This window comes from Panulirus ornatus, chromosome 1, assembly GCF_036320965.1.
Source record: "Panulirus ornatus isolate Po-2019 chromosome 1, ASM3632096v1, whole genome shotgun sequence".
In the NCBI taxonomy this organism is placed as follows: domain Eukaryota; kingdom Metazoa; phylum Arthropoda; class Malacostraca; order Decapoda; family Palinuridae; genus Panulirus; species Panulirus ornatus.
In genome coordinates this window covers 92,713,784-92,736,482 of record NC_092224.1, presented here as the reverse complement: position 1 = coordinate 92,736,482, position 22,699 = coordinate 92,713,784, and the positions used below count along the sequence as shown (strand labels likewise).

The following is a 22,699-nucleotide window of genomic DNA, read 5'->3' as shown; positions in this document are numbered from 1 at the left end:
GGTGGCGATGGGAATGAATAAAGGCAGACAGTGTGAATTGTGTGCATGTGTATATATGTGTATGTGTGTGTGTGTATATATATGTGTACATTGAAATGTATGGGTATGTATATTTGCGTGTGGTGACATGTATGTATATACATGTGTATGGGGGTGGGTTGGGCCATCTCTTTCGTCTGTTTCCTTGCGCTACCTTGCAAACGCGGGAGACAGCGACAAAGCAAAATAATAATAATAATAATAAGAATGATTTTCATGCAACCTCTTGTGTTTATGTTTGTGACTATGGCATCCAAACATCCAGCAGCATCTCCTATCCCAGAACCAGCAGGTAAAGGGAAGAGAACCTCTTACCTTAAAAACGAAGCTAGAAATCTTACGAAAGACTGAAGTTGGTGTGGGAGCTTCACTGCTTGGGCATGCTTACAACCTGGGTGACTCTACAATCCACAACATAAAAAATATTGTTTTGAAAATTCAAGGTGCTGTGGTCCACTCCACTTCACTCCACTGCCTGCCGAGTTATCCACAATGGTTAGAAATCCACTTTTGAAGATTGAGAATATGCTGTCTTTATTTTGAGTATGAAACAAGGAAGAAAAGTAGCCTTAGGAACCTTCAGGTCAGGCCTAAATCTCTGAGGATTTATGAGTGTTTTCATAGAAAAGACAAATGTAGCAAAGCTAGAGTACTTCCCACGTATTCCCTGCGTGTCGTAGAAGGCGACTAAAAGGGGAGGGAGCGGGGGGCTGGAAATCCTCCCCTCTCGGTTTTTTTTTTAATTTTCCAAAAGAAGGAACAGAGAATTGGGCCAGGTGAGGGTATTCCCTCAAAGGCCCAGTCCTCTGTTCTTAACGCTACCTCGCTAATGCGGGAAATGGCGAGTAGTTTGAAAGAAAGAAAAAAGCAAAGCTAGAGCTATATCAAGCAAGTAAAGGATGGCCAGAAAGTTTATTTGATGTCAGAAGCTTCATAACATGAAGGTAATGGGAGAAACCACCATTGCTGACATTTCTGTTAATTTTTGTGTTAATTCTTAATGTACTAATAAGATTAAGGTATGGTTAGAGTACATGTGGGACATCATATCTTACACTGTTCAACACATCCCATTCTTCTTTGTATGTTTGTTGGTTAGCTACTTGTGATTTCTCAGTGTGCAAGGTTTTCACAGAGCATAACATCTATATTAAGTGAGGGATCGGTGTACAGCACTCTTTATAAGGACTGCACTCAGTTCTTGGGCTACATGTGCCAACATTAAGCTGAACCAGGGCATGTGAAGCAATCAAAGTAAGTAATGGAGTAGCCTTTGGGGCTTGAGTGTGTATGTTAAGCTCTGATTTCATGACAGCTTGAGAGCGTATATATGCAAATGTGTCTTGTTTATGTGTTCCTGATCTTTCCTGACTAAGACTGGAGGTGCAGTTTGGTAAGATAAAAAAAAAGTATTTCCTTTTCCCAAAGACCCTTGATCACCTGTTTTTCTTTCATTTTAGGTCAAGCAGTGGAAATTGGTTCATCTGCAGTTTCTTTTCTTATTGACACTTGGGAGGGACATTTAACACCCCAGGAAGCTGCATCTATTGCTGACCGTGCATCTCGTGGCAGGGATGCTCACACTATACGAGCAGCTGCAAGATTAGCCCTTTCCTGTCTACCCCATGCTCATGCTCTCAATCCAAATGAGATTCAGAGAGCAATTATACAGGTAAGGCTTGTTGCATTAGGTTTAAATTGCAGTGTATCCTACCAGACATAGACACATCAAATGCCAGATCCTCAAAAGATGGAGATATTGAAAACTTATCAGTTTCTGGGTTTTACGAGGCTTAGAGGGGAGGGGGGATGCCATTCTAGGTGTAGGCATCCTATCCAACTGGTATGATTATTGGAGTGTAGAATTTATTAAGAAAGGGTGTGATTGTGTTGTTAACTGGTTTGTAAGGATATTCAATGTATATATGGATCATGGTGAAGTGCTTGAGGATTGGTGGAAGGCATGCATAGTGCCATTGTACAAATGCAAAGGGGATAGAGGTAAGTGTTCAAATTACAGAGGTATAACTTTGTTGAGTATTCCTGGGAAATTAAATTGATTGAGAGGATAATGCATGTACAGAGCATCAGATTTGGCCGATTGGGGAAGAGCAGTGTGGTTTCAGAAATAGTAGAGGATGTGTGAACCAGGGGTTTGCTTTGAACAATGTGTGTGAGAATTAGTTAGAAAAACAGATGGATTTGTATGTAGCATTTATGGATGTATGTAGAAGGCATATGATGAGTTGATGGAGATGCTTTGTGGAAGGTCTTAAGAGTACATGGTGTGGGAGGTAAGCTGCTAGAAGCAGTGAAAAGTTTTTACCATGAATGTAAGGCATGTGTACGAGTAGGAAGAGAGGAGAGTGATTGGTTCCCAGTGAATGTCGGTCTATGGCAGGGGTGTGTGATGTCCCCGTTGTTGTTTAATTTGTTTATGGATGGGGTGGTTAGGGAGGTAAATGCAAGAGTTTTGGAGAGAGGGCAAGTATGCAGTCTGCTGGAGATCAGAGGGCCTGGGAAGGGAGTCAGTTGTTGTTCACCAATGATACAGCTCTAGTGATTGATTTGAGTGAGAAACTGCAGAAGTTGGTAACTGAGCTTGGGAAAGTGTGTGAAAGGAGAAAGTTGAGAGTAAATGTGAATAAAAGCAAGGTTATTAGGTTCAGTAGGGTTGAGGGATAAGTTAATTGGGATGTAAGTTTGAATTGAGAAAAATTGTAGGAAGTGAAGTGTTTTAGATATCTGGGAGTGGACTTAGCAGCAAATGGAACCATGGAAGTGAGTCATAGGGTAGGGGAGGGGGCAAAAGTTCTGTGAGCAATGAAGAATGTGTGGAAGGAGAGAATGTTATCCTCGAGAGCAAAAATAGGTATGTGTGAAGGAATAGTAGTTCCAACAGTATTATATGTTTGCAAGGCATGGGCTATAGATAGGATTGTACTGAGGGTGAATGTGTTGGAAATGAAATGTTTGAGGACAGTATGTGGCGTGAAGTGGTTTGATCGAGTAAGTAATGAAAGGGTAAGGGAGATGTGTGGAAATAGAAAGAGTGTGGCTGAGAGAACAGATGAGGGTGTGTTGAAATGGTTTGTACATATGGAGAGAATGAGTGAGGCAAGATTGACAAAGAGGATATATGTTTCAGAGGTTGAGGGAACAAGAAGAAGTGGGAAACCAAATCGGAGGTGGAAGGATGAAGTGAAAAAAATTTTGAGCGATTGGGTCCAGAACATACAGGAGGATGAGGAGCATGCAAGTAATAGAGTGAATTAGAATGATGTTGTATACCATGGTCAACGTGCATTTGAAATGTCTGAGGTAAACCATGGAAAGGTCTGTGGGGCCTGGATGTGGATAGGGAGCTGTGGTTTTTGTACAGTACACATGACAGCTATAGACTGAGTGTAAACGATTGTGTCCTTTTTTTTGTCTGTTTTCCTGGTGATACCTTGCTGAAGCATTGGGTAGCGATGCTGTTTCCTGTGTGGCGGGAAGGCGCCAGGAATGGATGAAGGCAAGCAAGTATGAATACGTACATGTGTATATATGTATATGTCTTGTGTATATGTATGTATATGTGTATATGTTGATATGCATATGTATATGCATGTATTTGGGCATTTATGTATACGAGTGGATGGGCCATTCTTCATCTGTTTCCTGGAGCTACCTCACTGATGCGGGAAATGGCAATCAAGAATAATAATAATGATAATAATAATAATAATGATAATAATGGATTTGTATGTAGCATTTATGGATCTGGAGAAGGCCTATGATAGAGTTGATAGAGATGCCCTGTGGAAGGTATTAAGAATATATGGTGTGGGAGGTAAGTTGTTAGAAGCAGTGAAAAGTTTTTATTTAGGATGTAAGGCATGTGTATGTGTAGGAAGAGAGGAAAGTGATTGGTTCTCAGTGAATGTAGGTTTGTGGTAGGGGTGTATGATGTCTCCATGGTTGTTTAATTTGTTTATGGATGGGGTTGTTAGGGAGGTGAATGCAAGAGTTTTGGAAAAGGGGCAAGTATGAAATCTGTTGTGGATGAGAGAGCTTTGGAAAAGTGTCAGTTGTTGTTCGCTGATGATACAGCGCTGGTGGCTGATTCATGTGAGAAACTGCAGAAGCTGGTGACTGAGTTTGGTAAAGTGTGTGAAAGAAGAAAGCTGAGAATAAATGTGAATAAGAGCAAGGTTATTAGGTACAGTAGGGTTGAAGGACAAGTCAATTGGGAGGTAAGTTTGAATGGAGAAAACCTGGAGGAAGTGAAGTGTTTTAGATATCTGGGAGTGGATTTGGCAGCGGATGGAACCATGGAAGTGGAAGTGAATCATAGGGTGGGGGAGAGGGCGAAAGTTCTGGGAGCGTTGAAGAATATGTGGAAGTCGAGAACATTATCTCGGAGAGCAAAAATGGGTATGTTTGAAGGAATAGTGGTTGCCAACAATGTTATATGGTTGCGAGGCGTGGGCTATGGATAGAGTTGTGCGGAGGAGGGTGGATGTGCTGGAAATGAGATGTTTGAGGACAATATGTGGTGTGAGGTGGTTTGATCGAGTAAGTAATAATAGGGTAAGAGAGATGTGTGGTAATAAATAGAGTGTGGTTGAGAGAGCAGAAGAGGGTGTTTTGAAATGGTTTGGTCACATGGAGAGAATGAGTGAGGAAAGATTGACCAAGAGGATATATGTGTCAGAGGTAGAGGAAACAAGGAGAAGTGGGAGACCAAATTGGAGGTGGAAAGATGGAGTGAAAAAGATTTTGAGTGATTGGGGCCTGAACATACAGAAGGGTGAAAGGTGTGCAAGGAATAGAGTGAATTGGAACAATGTGGTATACTGGTGCTGACGTGCTGTCAATGGATTGAACCAGTGCATGTGAAGCGTCTGGGGTAAACCATGGAAAGTTCTGAGGGGCCGGAATGTGGAAAGGGAGCTATGGTTTCGGTGCATTATTACATGACAGCTAGAGACTGAGTGTGAACGAAAGTGGCCTTTGTTGTCTTTTCCTAGTGCTACCTCATGCTCATTTTGGGGGGTAGGCGGTTGTTATTTCATGTGTGGCGGGGTGGCGATGGGAATGAATAAAGGCAGACAGTATGAATTATGTACTTGTGTATATATGTCTGTATGTGTATATATATATGTATACGTTGAGATGTATAGATATGTATATTTGCGTGTTTGGACGTTTATGTATATACATGTGTATGTGGGTGGGTTGGGCCATTCTTTCATGTTTCCTTGTGCTACCTCACTAATGCGGGAGACAGCGACAAAGCAAAATAAAAAAGATAATAAATAAATGATAATGATAATAATAATGATAATGATGATGAAAATAATAATGATAATAATAATAATAATAATAATAATAAAACAGAAGAAGGAGTCATGCGGGGAGTGCTCATCCTCCTCGAAGGCTCAGATTGGGGTGCCTAAATGTGTGTGGATGTAACCAAGATGTGAAAAAAGGAGAGATAGGTAGTATGTGAGGAAAGGAACCTGGATGTTTTGGCTCTGAGTGAAACGAAGCTCAAGGGTAAAGGGGAAGAGTGGTTTGGGAATGTCTTGGGAGTAAAGTCAGGGGTTAGTGAGAGGACAAGAGCAAGGGAAGGAGTAGCAGTACTCCTGAAACAGGAGTTGTGGAAGTATGTGATAGAATGTAAGAAAGTAAATTCTCGATTAATATGGGTAAAACTGAAAGTTGATGGAGAGAGATGGGTGATTATTGGTGCATATGCACCTGGGCATGAGAAGAAAGATCATGAGAGGCAAGTGTTTTGGGAGCAGCTGAATGAGTGTGTTAGTGGTTTTGATGCACGAGACCGGGTTATAGTGTTGGGTGATTTGAATGCAAAGGTGAGTAATGTGGCAGTTGAGGGAATAATTGGTATACATGGGGTGTTCAGTGTTGTAAATGGAAATGGTGAAGAGCTTGTAGATTTATGTGCTGAAAAAGGACTGATGATTGGGAATACCTGGTGAATGTAGGTTTGCGGCAGGGGTGTGTGATGTCTCCATGGTTGTTTAATTTGTTTATGGATGGGGTTATTAGGGAGGTAAATGCAAGAGTTTTGGAAAGAGGGGCAAGTATGAAGTCTGTTGGGATGAGAGAGCTTGGGAAGTGAGTCAGTTGTTGTTCGCTGATGATACAGCGCTGGTGGCTGATTCATGTGAGAAACTGCAGAAGCTGGTGACTGAGTTTGGTAAAGTGTGTGGAAGAAGAAAGTTAAGAGTAAATGTGAATAAGAGCAAGGTTATTAGGTACAGTAGGGTTGAGGGTCAAGTCAATTGGGAGGTGAGTTTGAATGGAGAAAAACTGGAGGAAGTGAAGTGTTTTAGATATCTGTGAGTGGATCTGGCAGCAGATGGAACCATGGAAGCGGAAGTGGATCATAGGGTGGGGGAGGGGGCGAAAATTCTGGGGGCCTTGAAGAATGTGTGGAAGTCGAGAACATTATCTCGGAAAGCAAAAATGGGTATGTTTGAAGGAATAGTGGTTCCAACAATGTTGTATGGTTGCGAGGCGTGGACTATGGATAGAGTTGTGCGCAGGAGGATGGATGTGCTGGAAATGAGATGTTTGAGGACAATGTGTGGTGTGAGGTGGTTTGATCGAGTGAGTAACGTAAGGGTAAGAGAGATGTGTGGAAATAAAAAGAGCGTGGTTGAGAGAGCAGAAGAGGGTGTTTTGAAGTGGTTTGGGCACATGGAGAGAATGAGTGAGGAAAGATTGACCAAGAGGATATATGTGTCAGAGGTGGAGGGAACGAGGAGAAGAGGGAGACCAAATTGGAGGTGGAAAGATGGAGTGAAAAAGATTTTGTTTGATCGGGGCCTGAACATGCAGGAGGGTGAAAGGAGGGCAAGGAATAGAGTGAATTGGAGCGATATGGTATACCGGGGTTGACGTGCTGTCAGTGCATTGAATCAAGGCATGTGAAGCGTCTGGGGTAAACCATGGAAAGCTGTGTAGGTATGTATATTTGCGTGTGTGGATGTATGTATATACATGTGTATGGGGGGGGGTTGGGCCATTTCTTTCGTCTGTTTCCTTGCGCTACCTCGCAAACATGGGAGACAGCGACAAAGTATAATGAAAAAAAAAAAAAACATAAGTATACTTATGTAAGTAGGAGAGATGGCCAGAGAGCGTTATTGGATTACGTGTTAATTGACAGGCGCACGAAAGAGAGACTTTTGGATGTTAATGTGCTGAGAGGTGCAACTGGAGGGATGTCTGATCATTATCTTGTGGAGGCTAAGGTGAAGATTTGTATGGGTTTCCAGAAAAGAAGAGTGAATGTTGGGGTGAAGAGGGTGGTGAGAGTAAGTGAGCTTGGGAAGGAGACTTGTGTGAGGAAGTACCAGGAGAGACTGAGTACAGAATGTTAAAAGGTGAGAACAATGGAAGTAAGGGGAGTGGGGGAGGAATGGGATGCATTTAGGGAATCAGTGATGGATTGCGCAAAAGATGCTTGTGGCATGAGAAGAGTGGGAGGTGGGTTGATTAGAAAGGGTAGTGAGTGGTGGGATGAAGAAGTAAGAGTATTAGTGAAAGAGAAGAGAGAGGCATTTGGACGATTTTTGCAGGGAAAAAATGAAACTGAGTGGGAGAAGTATAAAAGAAAGAGACAGGAGGTCAAGAGAAAGGTGCAAGAGGTGAAAAAAAGGGCAAATGAGAGTTGGGGTGAGAGAGTATCATTAAATTTTAGGGAGAATAAAAAGATGTTCTGGAAGGAGGTAAATAAAGTGCGTAAGACAAGGGAGCAAATGGGAACTTCAGTGAAGGGCGCTAATGGGGAGGTGATAACAAGTAGTGGTGATGTGAGAAGGAGATGGAGTGAGTATTTTGAAGGTTTGTTGAATGTGTTTGATGATAGACTGGCAGATATAGGGTGTTTTGGTCGAGGTTGTGTGCAAAGTGCGAGGGTTAGGGAAAATGATTTGGTAAACAGAGAAGAGGTAGTAAAAGCTTTGCGGAAGATGAAAGCCGGCAAGGCAGCAGGTTTGGATGGTATTGCAGTGGAATTTATTAAAAAAGGGGGTGACTGTATTGTTGACTGGTTGGTAAGGCTATTTAATGTATGTATGACTCATGGTGAGGTGCCTGTGCATTGGCAGAATGCGTGCATAGTGCCATTGTACAAAGGCAAAGGGGATAAGAGTGAGTGCTCAGATTACAGAGGTATAAGTTTGTTGAGTATTCCTGGCAAATTGTATGGGAGGGTATTGATTGAGAGGGTGAAGGCATGTACAGAGCATCAGATTGGGGAAGAGCAGTGTGGTTTCAGAAGTGGTAGAGGATGTGTGGATCAGGTGTTTGCTTTGAAGAATGTATGTGAGAAATACTTAGAAAAGCAAATGGATTTGTATGTAGCATTTATGGATCTGGAGAAGGCATATGATAGAGTTGATAGAGATGCTCTGTGGAAGGTATTAAGAATATATGGTGTGGGAGGCAAGTTGTTAGAAGCAGTGAAAAGTTTTTATCGAGGATGTAAGGCATGTGTACGTGTAGGAAGAGAGGAAAGTGATTGGTTCTCAGTGAATGTAGGTTTGCGGCAGGGGTGTATGATGTCTCCATGGTTGTTTAATTTGTTTATGGATGGGGTTGTTAAGGAGGTGAATGCAAGAGTTTTGGAAAGAGGGGCAAGTATGAAGTCTGTTGGGGATGAGAGAGCTTGGGAAGTGAGTCAGTTGTTCGCTGATGATACAGCGCTGGTGGCTGATTGATGTGAGAAACTGCAGAAGCTGGTGACTGAGTTTGGTAAAGTGTGTGAAAGAAGAAAGTTAAGAGTAAATGTGAATAAGAGCAAGGTTATTAGGTACAGTAGGGTTGAGGGTCAAGTCAATTGAGAGGTGAGTTTGAATGGAGAAAAACTGGAGGAAGTGAAGTGTTTTAGATATCTGGGAGTGGATCTGGCAGCGGATGGAAACATGGAAGCGGAAGTGGATCATAGGGTGGGGGAGGGGGCGAAAATCCTGGGAGCCTTGAAGAATGTGTGGAAGTCGAGAACATTATCTCGGAAAGCAAAAATGGGTATGTTTGAAGGAATAGTGGTTCCAACAATGTTGTATGGTTGCGAGGCGTGGACTATGGATAGAGTTGTGCGCAGGAGGATGGATGTGCTGGCAATGAGATGTTTGAGGACAATGTGTGGTGTGAGGTGGTTTGATCGAGTAAGTAACGTAAGGGTAAGAGAGATGTGTGGAAATAAAAAGAGCGTGGTTGAGAGAGCAGAAGAGGGTGTTTTGAAATGGTTTGGTCACATGGAGAGAATGAGTGAGGAAAGATTGACCAAGAGGATATATGTGTCGGAGGTGGAGGGAACGAGGAGAAGAGGGAGACCAAATTGGAGGTGGAAAGATGGAGTGAAAAAGATTTTGTGTGATCGGGGCCTGAACATGCAGGAGGGTGAAAGGAGGGCAAGGAATAGAGTGAATTGGAGCGATGTGGTATACCGGGGTTGACGTGCTGTCAGTGGATTGAATCAAGGCATGTGAAGCGTCTGGGGTAAACCATGGAAAGCTGTGTAGGTATGTATATTTGCGTGTGTGGACGTATGTATATACATGTGTATGGGGGTGGGTTGGGCCATTTCTTTCGTCTGTTTCCTTGCGCTACCTCGCAAACGCGGGAGACAGCGACAAAGCAAAAAAAAAAAAAAAAATAATTATAATAATAATAATAATAATAATAATAATAATAATAATAATAATGATCATAATAATGATAATAATAATGATAATATATGGGAGGGTATTGATTGAGTGGGTCAAGGCATGTGCAGAGCATTAGATTGGGGAAGAGCAGTGTGGTTTCAGAAGGTGGTAGAGGATGTGTGGATCAGGTGTTTGCTTTGAAGAATGTATTTGAGAAATACTTAGGAAAACGATGGATTTGTATGTAGGATTTATGGATCCGGAGAAGGCATATGATAGAGTTGATAGAGATGCTCTGTGAAAGGTATTAAGAGTATATGGTGTGGGAGGTAAGTTGCTAGAAGCAGTGAAAAGTTTTTATCGAGGATGTAAGGCATGTGTACGAGTAGGAAGAGAGGAAAGTGATTGGTTCCTAGTGAATGTCAGTTTGCGGCAGGGGTGCGTAATGTCTCCATGGTTGTTTAATTTGTTTATGGATGTGGTTGTTAGGGAGGTGAATGCAAGAGTTTTGGAGAGAGGGGCAAGTATGCAGTCTGTTGTGGGTGAGAGGGCTTGGGAAGTGAGTCAGTTGCTGTTCGCTGATGATACAGCGCTGGTGGCTGATTCGGGTGAGAAACTGCAGAAGCTGGTGACTGAGTTTGGTAAAGTGTGTGAAAGAAGAAAGCTGAGAGTAAATGTGAATACGAGCAAGGTTATTAGTAACAGTAGGCTTGAGGGACAACTCAATTGGGAGGTACGTTTGAATGGAGAAATACTGGAGGTAATGACATGTTTTAGATATCTGGGAGTGGATTTGGCAGCAGATGGAACCATGGAAGCGGAAGTGAATCATAGGGTGGGAGTGGTTCCAGCTATGTTATATGGTTGCGAGGTGTGGGCTATAGATAGATTTGTGCGGAGGAGGGTGGATGTGCTGGAAATGAGATGTTTGAGGACAATATGTGGTGTGAGGTGGTTTGATCGAGTAAGTAATGAAAGGGCAAGGGAGATGTGTGGTAATTAAAAGGGTGTGGTTGAGTGAGCAGAAGAGGGTGTTTTGAAATGGTTTGGTCACATGGAGAGAATGAATGAGGAAAGATTGACCAAGAGGATGTATGTGTCAGAGGTGGAGGGAACGAGAAGTGGGAGACCAGATTGGAGGTGGAAAGATGGAGTGAAAAAGATTTTGAGTGATCGGGGCCTGAACATGCAGGAGGGTGAAAGGCGTGCAAGGAATAGAGTGAATTGGAACGATGTGGTATACTGGGGTCAACATGCTGTCAATGGATTGAACCAGGGAATGTGAAGTGTCTGGGGTAAACCATGGAAAGTTCTGTGGGGCCTGGATGTGGAAAGGGAGCTGTGGTTTCAGTGCATTATACATAACAGCTAGAGACTAAGTGTGAACGAATGGGGCCTTTGTTGTCTTTTTCCTAGTGCTACCTCGCGCACATGCGGGGGTAGGGGGTTGTCATTTCATGTGTGGCGGGGTGGCGACAGGAATGAATAAGGGCAGACTATGAATTATGTACATGTGTATATATGTATATGTCTGTATGTGTATATATATGTATACGTTGAGATGTGTAGGTATGTATATGTGCGTGTGTGGACGTGTTTGTATATATATACATGTGTATGTGGGTAGGTTGGGCCATTCTTTCGTCTGTTTCCTTGCACTATCTCGCTAACTCGGGAGACGGCGACAAAGTATAGTGAATGAATAGATAATCATGATTGATTGAACCAGGACATGTGAAGCATCTGGGGTAAACCATGGAAAGGTATGTGGGGCCTGGATGTGCAAAGGGAGCTATGGATTCGGTGCATTACACATGAGAGCTAAAGACTGAGTGTGAACAAATATGGCCTTTTTTTTTCTTTTCCTGGTTCTACCTAGCTGGAGGAGGGAAGGGTGATGCTGTTTCATGTGTGGTGGGTGGCAATGGGAATGGATGAAGGCAGCAAGTATGAACATGTACATGTGTATGTATGTATATGTCTGTGTATGTATATGTATGTATTCATTGAAATGCTTTGGAGGTAAATAAAGTGTGTAAGACAAGGGAACAAATGGGAACATTAGTGAAGGGGGCTAACGGGGAGGTGATAAGAAGTAGTGGTGATGTGAGAAGGACATGGAGTGAGTATTTTGAAGGTTTGTTGAATGTGTTTGAGGATAGAGTGGCAGATATAGGGTGTTTTGGTCGAGGTGGTGTGCAAAGCGAGAGGGTTAGGGAGAATGATTTGGTAAACTGAGAAGAGGTAGTAAAAGCTTTGTGGCAGATGAAAGCCGGCAAGGCAGCAGGTTTGGATGGTATTGCAGTGAAATTTATTAAAAAAGGTGGTGACTGTGTTGTTGACTGGTTGTTAAGGTTATTTGATGTATGCATGACTCATGGTGAGGTGCCTGAGGATTGGCGGAATGCTTGCATAGTACCATTGTACAAAGACTAAGGGAGATAAAGGTGAGTGCTCAAATTATAGAGTTATAAGTTTGTTGAGTATTCCTGGTAAATTATATGGGAGGGTATTGATTGAGAGGGTGAAGGCATGTACAGAGCATCAGATTGGGAAAGAGCAGTGTGGTTTCAGAAGTGGTAGAGGATGTGTGGATCAGGTGTTTGCTTTGAAGAGTGTATGTGAGAAATACTTAAAAATGCAAATGGATTTGTATGTAGCATTTATAGATGTGGAGAAGGCATATGATAGAGTTGATAGAGATGCTCTGTGGGAAGGTATTAGAAGCAGTTGTTAGAAGCAGTGAAAAGTTTTTATCAAGGATGTAAGGCATGTGTACAAGTAGGAAGAGAAGAAAGTGATTGGTTCTCGGTGAATGTAGGTTTGCGGCAGAGGTGTGTGATGTGTCCATGGTTGTTTGATTTGTTTATGGATGGGGTTGTTAGGGAGGTGAGTGCAAGAGTTTTGGAAAGAGGGGCAAGTATGAAGTCTGTTGTAGATGAGAGAGCTTGGTGAGTGAGTCAGTTGTTGTTCGCTGATGATACAACGCTGGTGGCTGATTCGGGTGAGGCAGAAGCTGGTGACTGAGTTTGGTAAAGTGTGTGAAAGAAGAAAGCTGAGAGTAAATGTGAATAAGAGCAAGGTTATTAGGTACAGTAGGGTTGAGGGACAAGTCAATTGGGAAGTAAGTTTAAATGGAGAAAAACTGGAGGTAGTGAAGTGCTTTAGATATCTGGGAGTGGATTTGGCAGCGGATGGAACCAAGGAAGCGGAAGTGAGTCATAGGGTAGGGGAGGGGATGAAAGTTCTGGAAGCATTGAAAAATTTGTGGAAGGCGAAAATGGTATCTCAGAAAGCAAAAATGGGTATATTTGAAGGAATAGTGGTTCCAACAATGTTATATGGTTGCAAGGTGTGGGCTATGGATAGAGTTGTGCGCAGGAGGGTGGATGTGCTGGAAATGAGATGTTTGAGGACAATTTGTGGTGTGAGGTGGTTTGATCGAGTAAGTAATGAAAGGGAAAGAGAGATGTGTGGTAATATAAAAAGTGTGGTTGAGAGAGCAGAAGAGGGTGTTTTGAAATGGTTTGGTCACATGGAGAGAATGAGTGAGGAAAGATTGACCAAGAGGATATATGTGTCAGCAGTGGAGGGAACAAGAAGTGGGAGACCAAACTGGAGGTGGAAAGATGGAGTGAAAAAGATTTTGAGTGATCGGGGCCTGAACATGCAGGAGGGTGAAAGGCATGCAAGGAATAGAGTGAATTGGGACAATGTGGTATACTGGGGTCGACATGCTGTCAGTGGATTGAACAGGGGCATGTGAAGAGTCTGGGGTAAGCCATGGAAAGTTCTGTGGGGCCTGGATGTGGAAAGGCAGCTGTGGTTTCAGTGCATTATACCTGACAGCTAGAGACTGAATGTGAACAAATGTGGCCTTTGTTGTCTTTTCCTAGCGCTACCTTGCGCACATGCTTGGGGAGGGGGCTGTCATTTCATGTGTTGCGGGTTGGCAACAGGAATGAATAAGGACAGTATGAATTATGTACATGTGTGTATATGTAAATGTCTGTATGTGTATATATATGTATACGTTGAGATGTATAGGTATGTATATGTGCATGTGTGGACGTGTATGTGGGTGGGTTGGGCCATTCTTTCGTCTTTTTCCATGCGTTACCTTGCTGATGCGGGAGACGGCAACAAAGTATAATAATAATGAATAATAAAAACGTTGAAATGCATATGTATGTATATGTACGTGTATAAGTATTTATGTATATACATGTGGATGTGGGTGGGTTGGGCTGTTCTTTTGTCTGTTTCCTTGCGCTACCTTGCTAATGCAGGAGACGGTGATTAGGTATAATACTATATGTTAGAAATGAAAATGATAATAATGATTATGATAATGATAAGTAAAAGGTGGAAGGATTAAGAGGGAGTGTGAGACTGAGAAGTAAAGGAAAGGACAAGCTGAAGGAGCCTTAGAGTATCAGGGTCCAAACATTCAGGAGGATGAGAAACATGCATTGGATAGATTGAACTGGATTAATGGGGAGTGACATACTTTCAGTAGGCTGAGCCAGGTCAGATTAAGCAGCATAGATAAACCATAGGATGTTCTGTTTGGTTTAGTTGTGGATGGTGAGCCTTGGTATCCACATTATACATGAGTTAAAAGTTAGACACGTGCAATGAGGCCACATTGTTTTTCTTCATAATGATTACCTCACTGAGGTGGGAAGAGCTGATAAATATGAAAACAAGTTATTGTTTTGTACTGAAAATGCTGAAATGGCCACATAGTTGGTATTGTTATGTGACCAGAAATGGGATGGAATTTTAATAAAGAATATACTTTATCATGATGAAATTGGTTCTTTTAATCAATGAATACTGGTAGAAGATCTTCAAATTATGTATTCAGTCTAAAAACATTCAAAATCTGAATTTCACTATTTCCTACATGAGTGAGGCAGCATCCAGAACAGATAACTGAGCCATATAAGATCCCTACCAAAATTGCACATTGTATCTGAAGTTTCCTGTGTCATCAACAATCTTTGCCTATACCACCTTAGACTAGTTAGAAGCAGAAGAGATGAAGAAGAATTTAGTGTTATTACAATGACTGAATATTTTTTGATGTTTTATATGATATAAAAAAAGAGAGATATACATAAGTATACATATGTAAGTAGGAGAGATGGCCAGAGATCGTTGTTGGATTAAGTGTTAATTGATAGGCATGTGAAAGAGAGACTTTTGATGTTAACATGCTGAGAGGGGCAACTGGAGAGATCTCTGATTGTTATCTTGTGGAGGCGAAGGTGAAGATTTGTAGAGGTTTTCAGAAAAGAAGAATGTTGGGGTGAAGAGAGTGGTGAGAGTAAGTGAGCTTGGAAAGGAGACTTGTGTGAGGAAGTACCAGGAGAGATTGACTGCAGAATGGCAAGAGGTGAGAGCAAATGACATAAGGGGAGTGGATGAGGAATGGGATGTATTTTAGGGAAGCATTGATGGCTTGTGCAAAAGATGCTTGTGGCATGAGAAAGGTGGGAGGTGGGCAGATTAGAAAGGGTGGTGAGTGGTGGGATGAAGGAGTAAGATTGTTGGTGAAAGAGAAGAGAGAGAGGGGTTTGGATAATTTTTGCAGGGAAGTGGAGCAAATGACTGGGAGATGTATAAAAGAAAGAGGTTGGAGGTCAAGAGAAAGGTGCAAGAGATGAAAAAGAGAGCAAATGAGAGTTAGGGAGAGAGAGTATCATTAAATTTTAGGGAGAATAAAAAGATTTTTTTGGAAGGAGGTAAATAAAGTACGTAAGACAAGAGAGCGAATGGGAACATCGGTGAAGAGGGCTAATGGGGAGGTAATAACAAGTAGTGGTGATGTGAGAATGAGATGGAGGGCATATTTTGAAGGTTTGTTGAATCTGTCTGATGATAGAGTGGCAGATATAGGGTGTTTTGGTTGAGGTTGTGTGCAGAGTGAGAGGGTCAGGGAGAATGGTTTAGTAAACAGAGAAGAGGTAGTGAAAGCTTTGCGGAAGATCAAAGCTGGCAAAGCAGTGGGTTTGGATGGTATTGCAGTGGAATATATTAAAAAAGGGGATGACTGTGTTGTTGACTGGTTGGTAAGGATATTCAATGTATGTATGGTTCATGGTGAAGTGCCTGAGGATTGGCAGAATGCATGCATAGTGCCATTGTACAAAGGCAAAGGGGATCAAGGTGAGTGTTCAAATTACAGAGGTATAAGTTTGTTGAGTATTCCTGAGAAAATATATGGGAGGGTACTGATTGAAAGGGTGAAGGCATGTACAGAGCATCATATTGGGTAAGAGCAGTGTGGTTTCAGAATTGATTGAGGATGTGTTAATCAGGTGTTTCCTTTGAAGAATGTATGTGAGAAATACTTAGAAAAACAGATGGATATGTACATAGCATTTATGTATCTGGAGAAGGCACATGATAGAGTTGATAGAGATGCTTTGTGGAAGGTATTAAGAGTATATGGTGTGTGGTAAGTTGTTAGAATCAGTGAAAAGTTTTTATCGAGGATGTAAGGCATGTGTACGAGTAGGAAGAGAGGAAAGAGATTGGTTACCAGTGAATGTCAGTTTGCGGTAGAGGTGCGTAATGTCTCCATGTTGTTAATTTGTTTATGGATGGGGCTGTTAGGGAGGTAAATTCAAGAGTTTCGGAGAGAGAGGCAAATATGCAGTCTGTTGTGGATGAGAAGGCTTGGGAAGTGAGTCAATTTTTGTTGTGATGATACAGCGCTGGTGGCTGATTTGGGTGAGAAACTGCAGAAGATGGTAACTGAGTTTGGTAAAGTGTGTGAAAGAAGAAAGCTGAGAGTGAATGTGAATAAGAGCAAGGTTATTTTGGTAAAGTGTGTGAAAGAAGAAAGCGGAGAGTGAATGTGAATAAGAGCAAGGTTATTAGGTTCAGTAGGGTTGGGGGACAAATTAATTGGGAGGTAAGTTTGAATGGAGAAAAACTGGATGAAGTGAAGTGTTTTAGATATCTGAGAGTGGACTTAAGCAGCTGATGGAACCATGGAAGCAGAAGTGAGTCACAGGGTGGCGGAGGGGGCAAAGGTTCTGGGAGCATTGAAGAATGTGTGGAAGGTGAGATCGTTATCTCGGAGAGCTAAAATGGATATGTTTGAAGGAATAGTGATTCCAACAATGTTATATGGTTGTGAGGCATGGGCTATAGATAGGGTTGTGCGGAGGAGGGTGGATGTGTTGGAAATTAAATGTTTCGGGACAATATATGATGTTAGGTTTTTTGATCATGTAAGTAATGAAAGGGTAAGAGAGATGTGTGGTAATGAAATGAGTGCAGTTGAGAGAGCAGAAGAGGGTGTATTGAAATAGTGTGGTCATATGGAGAGAATGAGTGAGGAAAGATTGACAAAGAGGATACATATGTCAGAGGTGGAGGGAATGAGAAGTGGGAGACCAAATAGGAGGTAGAAGGATGGAATGAAAAAGATTTTGAGCAGTCGGGGCCTGAACATACAGGAGGGTGAAAGGCGTGCAAGGAATAGAGTGAATTGGAATGATGTGGTATACCGGGGTTGACATGCTGTCAATGGATTGAACCAGTGCATGTGAAGCATCTGGGGTAAACCATAGAAAGGTCTGTAGGGCCTGGATGTGGAAAGGGAGCTGTGGTTTCAGTGCATTATAAATGACAGCTTGAGACTGAGTGTGAATGAATGTGGCCTTTGTCGTCTTTTCTTAGTGCTACCTTGTGCATGCCTGGGGAAAGGTGGTGTAGCTTCATGTGTTGTGGGGTGGCGATGGGAATGGATGAAAGCAGCAAGTATGAATATGTACATGTGTATATATGTATATGTCTGTGTATGTATATGTATGTTTACGTTGAAATGTATAGGTATGTATATGTGCATATGTGGGCGTTTTTTATGTATACATGTGTATGTGGGTGGGTTGGGCCATTCTTTCATCTGTTTCCTTGCGCTACCTCACTAACGCAGGAGACAGCAACTAAGTGAAATAGATAAATAAGTATAGTTCATATGTTGCATGTAGGTAGTGGTTGATAGGATTTTGATCCTAAAACTGCCTACATCTGGCGGACAGACATTCCTAAGTGTAAACATTCACATGTTGACGTCATGAGATTACTAGCGTTGGTCACACACGGCAGCAAATGGAGGACAAGGAATCACAGGTGTTATCCATCTGGATCAGGAAGTCGTACTGAGCATGTTGGCCGACCTTGAGGGAGGTGACTAGTGTGATGGATGGCTTCTCCCCAGCAGTTCAGGTTGAGTAGTAGGAGGATGGGAGCCATGCTAAGCCTAGTATGGAGTTGGTGGAGCGCCTCCCCACAGAAGCAGCTTCGTCCGCTCTGTGGGATCGGATCTCTAGGACGTGAGTCAGAGGATCATCTCGTCCCCATCGCATCATTCAGAGCGATACCAGTTTGCATCAGCCTTCACTCCTGCCTGCAGTAGCATGCTTTCCGACATGTTTCATGAGCTCCTCTTCGCCAACGGAACTACCTTGGCCCACCAGTGATGCTACTACGTTTGTGAATCAAGAACCATTGCAACACAATCCTCGTCAGGTGGTAGAGTGTCCCGCAGTGTATCGAGACCGACTTCCCCAGAACTTTTTTAAAGGGGAAGTAAATGTTTATAGTTGTGTTCCTGGAGTGATAGTTTTCATACATGGTGCTTTGACAAGAAAATAGTGAAATTGGAAAAAATGTAGCTTAGACATTGAAGCTTATTGATACAGTGGTTAAATTGATAAGAAGTACTATTGACGTTTGTGTAAATAAATTATACATTTCTTTTTCCATAGCCAGAGGTTGAACCATCATGTGACATTCATTTTTTTCATTTCATTTCAAGCTAGAAGTTTAAGTTTTCTAAATTGTTTCTTACATTTTTCATAGGTATATATATGTATGTGTGTGTATGTGTGCGTGTGTGTGTGTGTGTGTGTGTGTGTGTGTGTGTGTGTGTGTGTGTGTGTGTGTGTGTATATATATATATTATCCCTGGGGATAGGGGTGAAAGAATACTTCCCACGCATTCCTTGCGTGTCGTAGTAAGCGACTAGAGGGGACGGGAGCGGGGGGCCAGAAATCCTCCCCTCGTATTTTTTTTTTTTTTCTTTCTAAAATGGGAAACAGAGGAAGGAGTCACGCGGGGAGTGCTCATCCTCCTCGAAGGCTCAGATTGGGGTGCCTAAATGTGTGTGGATGTAACCAAGATGTGAAAAAAGGAGAGATAGGTAGTATGTTTGAGGAAAGGAACCTGGATGTTTTGGCTCTGAGTGAAACGAAGCTCAAGGGTAAAGGGGAAGAGTGGTTTGGGAATGTCTTGGGAGTAAAGTCAGGGGTTAGTGAGAGGACAAGAGCAAGGGAAGGAGTAGCAGCACTCCTGAAACAGGAGTTGTGGGAGTATGTGATAGAATGTAAGAAAGTAAATTCTCGATTAATATGGGTAAAACTGAAAGTTGATGGAGAGAGATGGGTGATTATTGGTGCATATGCACCTGGGCATGAGAAGAAAGATCATGAGAGGCAAGTGTTTTGGGAGCAGCTGAATGAGTGTGTTAGTGGTTTTGATGCACGAGACCGGGTTATAGTGATGGGTGATTTGAATGCAAAGGTGAGTAATGTGGCAGTTGAGGGAATAATTGGTATACATGGGGTGTTCAGTGTTGTAAATGGAAATGGTGAAGAGCTTGTAGATTTATGTGCTGAAAAAGGACTGATGATTGGGAATACCTGGTTTAAAAAGCAAGATATACATAAGTATACTTATGTAAGTAGGAGAGATGGCCAGAGAGCGTTATTGGATTACGTGTTAATTGACAGGCATGTGAAAGAGAGACTTTTGGATGTTAATGTGCTGAGAGGTGCAACTGGAGGGATGTCTGATCATTATCTTGTGGAGGCTAAGGTGAAGATTTGTATGGGTTTTCAGAAAAGAAGAGTGAATGTTGGGGTGAAGAGGGTGGTGAGAGTAAGTGAGCTTGGGAAGGAGACTTGTGTGAGGAAGTACCAGGAGAGACTGAGTACAGAATGGAAAAAGGTGAGAACAATGGAAGTAAGGGGAGTGGGGGAGGAATGGGATGTATTTAGGGAATCAGTGATGGATTGCACAAAAGATGCTTGTGGCATGAGAAGAGTGGGAGGTGGGTTGATTAGAAAGGGTAGTGAGTGAGTGCTGAGAGGTGCAACTGGAGGGATGTCTGATCATTATCTTGTGGAGGCTAAGGTGAAGATTTGTATGGGTTTTCAGAAAAGAAGAGTGAATGTTGGGGTGAAGAGGGTGGTGAGAGTAAGTGAGCTTGGGAAGGAGACTTGTGTGAGGAAGTACCAGGAGAGACTGAGTACAGAATGGAAAAAGGTGAGAACAATGGAAGTAAGGGGAGTGGGGGAGGAATGGGATGTATTTAGGGAATCAGTGATGGATTGCACAAAAGATGCTTGTGGCATGAGAAGAGTGGGAGGTGGGTTGATTAGAAAGGGTAGTGAGTGGTGGGATGAAGAAGTAAGAGTATTAGTGAAAGAGAAGAGAGAGGCATTTGGACGATTTTTGTTGGGAAAAAATGCAATTGAGTGGGAGATGTATAAAAGAAAGAGACAGGAGGTCAAGAGAAAGGTGCAAGAGGTGAAAAAAAGGGCAAATGAGAGTTGGGGTGAGAGAGTATCATTAAATTTTAGGGAGAATAAAAAGATGTTCTGGAAGGAGGTAAATAAAGTGCGTAAGACAAGGGAGCAAATGGGAACTTCAGTGAAGGGTGCAAATGGGGAGGTGATAACAAGTAGTGGTGATGTGAGAAGGAGATGGAGTGAGTATTTTGAAGGTTTGTTGAATGTGTTTGATGATAGACTGGCAGATATAGGGTGTTTTGGTCGAGGTTGTGTGCAAAGTGCGAGGTTAGGGAAAATGATTTGGTAAACAGAGAAGAGGTAGTAAAAGCTTTGCGGAAGATGAAAGCCGGCAAGGCAGCAGGTTTGGATGGTATTGCAGTGGAATTTATTAAAAAAGGGGGTGACTGTATTGTTGACTGGTTGGTAAGGTTATTTAATGTATGTATGACTCATGGTGAGGTGCCTGAGGATTGGCGGAATGCGTGCATAGTGCCATTGTACAAAGGCAAAGGGGATAAGAGTGAGTGCTCAAATTACAGAGGTATAAGTTTGTTAAGTATTCGTGGGAAATTTTATGGGAGGGTATTGATTGAGATGGTGAAGGCATGTACAGAGCATCAGATTGGGGAAGAGCAGTGTGGTTTCAGAAGTGGTAGAGGATGTGTGGATCAGGTGTTTGCTTTGAAGAATGTATGTGAGAAATACTTAGAAAAGCAAATGGATTTGTATGTAGCATTTATGGATCTGGAGAAGGCATATGATAGAGTTGATAGAGATGCTCTGTGGAAGGTATTAAGAATATATGGTGTGGGAGGCAAGTTGTTAGAAGCAGTGAAAAGTTTTTATCGAGGATGTAAGGCATGTGTACGTGTAGGAAGAGAGGAAAGTGATTGGTTCTCAGTGAATGTAGGTTTGCGGTAGGGGTGTGTGATGTCTCCATGGTTGTTTAATTTGTTTATGGATGGGGTTGTTAGGGAGGTGAATGCAAGAGTTTTGGAAAGAGGGGCAAGTATGAAGTCTGTTGGGGATGAGAGAGCTTGGGAAGTGAGTCAGTTGTTGTTCGCTGATGATACAGCGCTGGTGGCTGATTCATGTGAGAAACTGCAGAAGCTGGTGACTGAGTTTGGTAAAGTGTGTGAAAGAAGAAAGTTAAGAGTAAATGTGAATAAGAGCAAGGTTATTAGGTACAGTAGGGTTGAGGGTCAAGTCAATTGGGAGGTGAGTTTGAATGGAGAAAAACTGGAGGAAGTGAAGTGTTTTAGATATCTGGGAGTGGATCTGGCAGTGGATGGAACCATGGAAGCGGAAGTGGATCATAGGGTGGGGGAGGGGGCGAAAATTCTGGGAGCCTTGAAGAATGTGTGGAAGTCGAGAACATTATCTCGGAAAGCAAAAATGGGTATGTTTGAAGGAATAGTGGTTCCAACAATGTTGTATGGTTGCGAGGCATGGGCTATGGATAGAGTTGTGCGCAGGAGGATGGATGTGCTGGAAATGAGATGTTTGAGGACAATGTGTGGTGTGAGGTGGTTTGATCGAGTAAGTAACGTAAGGGTAAGAGAGATGTGTGGAAAGAAAAAGAGCGTGGTTGAGAGAGCAGAAGAGGGTGTTTTGAAGTGGTTTGGGCACATGGAGAGAATGAGTGAGGAAAGATTGACCAAGAGGATATATGTGTCGGAGGTGGAGGGAACGAGAAGAGGGAGACCAAATTGGAGGTGGAAAGATGGAGTGAAAAAGATTTTGTGTGATCGGGGCCTGAACATGCAGGAGGGTGAAAGGAGGGCATGGAATAGAGTGAATTGGAGCGATGTGGTATACCGGGGTTGACGTGCTGTCAGTGGATTGAATCAAGGCATGTGAAGCGTCTGGGGTAAACCATGGAAAGCTGTGTAGGTATGTATATTTGCGTGTGTGGACGTATGTATATACATGTGTATGGGGGTGGGTTGGGCCATTTCTTTCGTCTGTTTCCTTGCGCTACCTCACAAACGCAGGAGACAGCGACAAAGCAAAAAAAAAAAAAAAAAATGTGCATATGTGGGCGTTTTTTATGTATACATGTGTATGTGGGTGGGTTGGGCCATTCTTTCATCTGTTTCCTTGCGCTACCTCACTAACGCAGGAGACAGCAACTAAGTGAAATAGATAAATAAGTATAGTTCATATGTTGCATGTAGGTAGTGGTTGATAGGAAGCCACTGACAAGGGAGGTATATTACCAGTACTACCTGCCTTGATATCGGGAGGATTAGTGATGGCTGCTTTGTGAGCCAGCAGTTCAATGGTTGTCAATTACACCCCTATGACCCAGGTAGCTGTTTTTTCTTTTGCCTCACCCACATGTGGACTGCTGGCATTCTCTCCATAAACATACACCCTCTCCTCTTCACACA

At 42.6% G+C, this 22,699-nt stretch overlaps 1 protein-coding gene across 7 annotated transcripts in view; it reads left to right on the top strand.

Moving 5' to 3' along the window:
* Positions 1 to 22,699, top strand: part of Dora (zinc finger SWIM domain-containing dorado) — a 302,025-nt gene that overhangs the window by 151,380 nt on the left and 127,946 nt on the right. For all 7 annotated transcript variants that reach the window (XM_071666088.1, XM_071666070.1, XM_071666078.1 and 4 more), the window contains exon 18: positions 1,500 to 1,711. In XM_071666088.1, the coding sequence (XP_071522189.1) occupies positions 1,500 to 1,711 (212 nt within the window). The remainder of the gene's footprint in view (positions 1 to 1,499; positions 1,712 to 22,699) is intronic.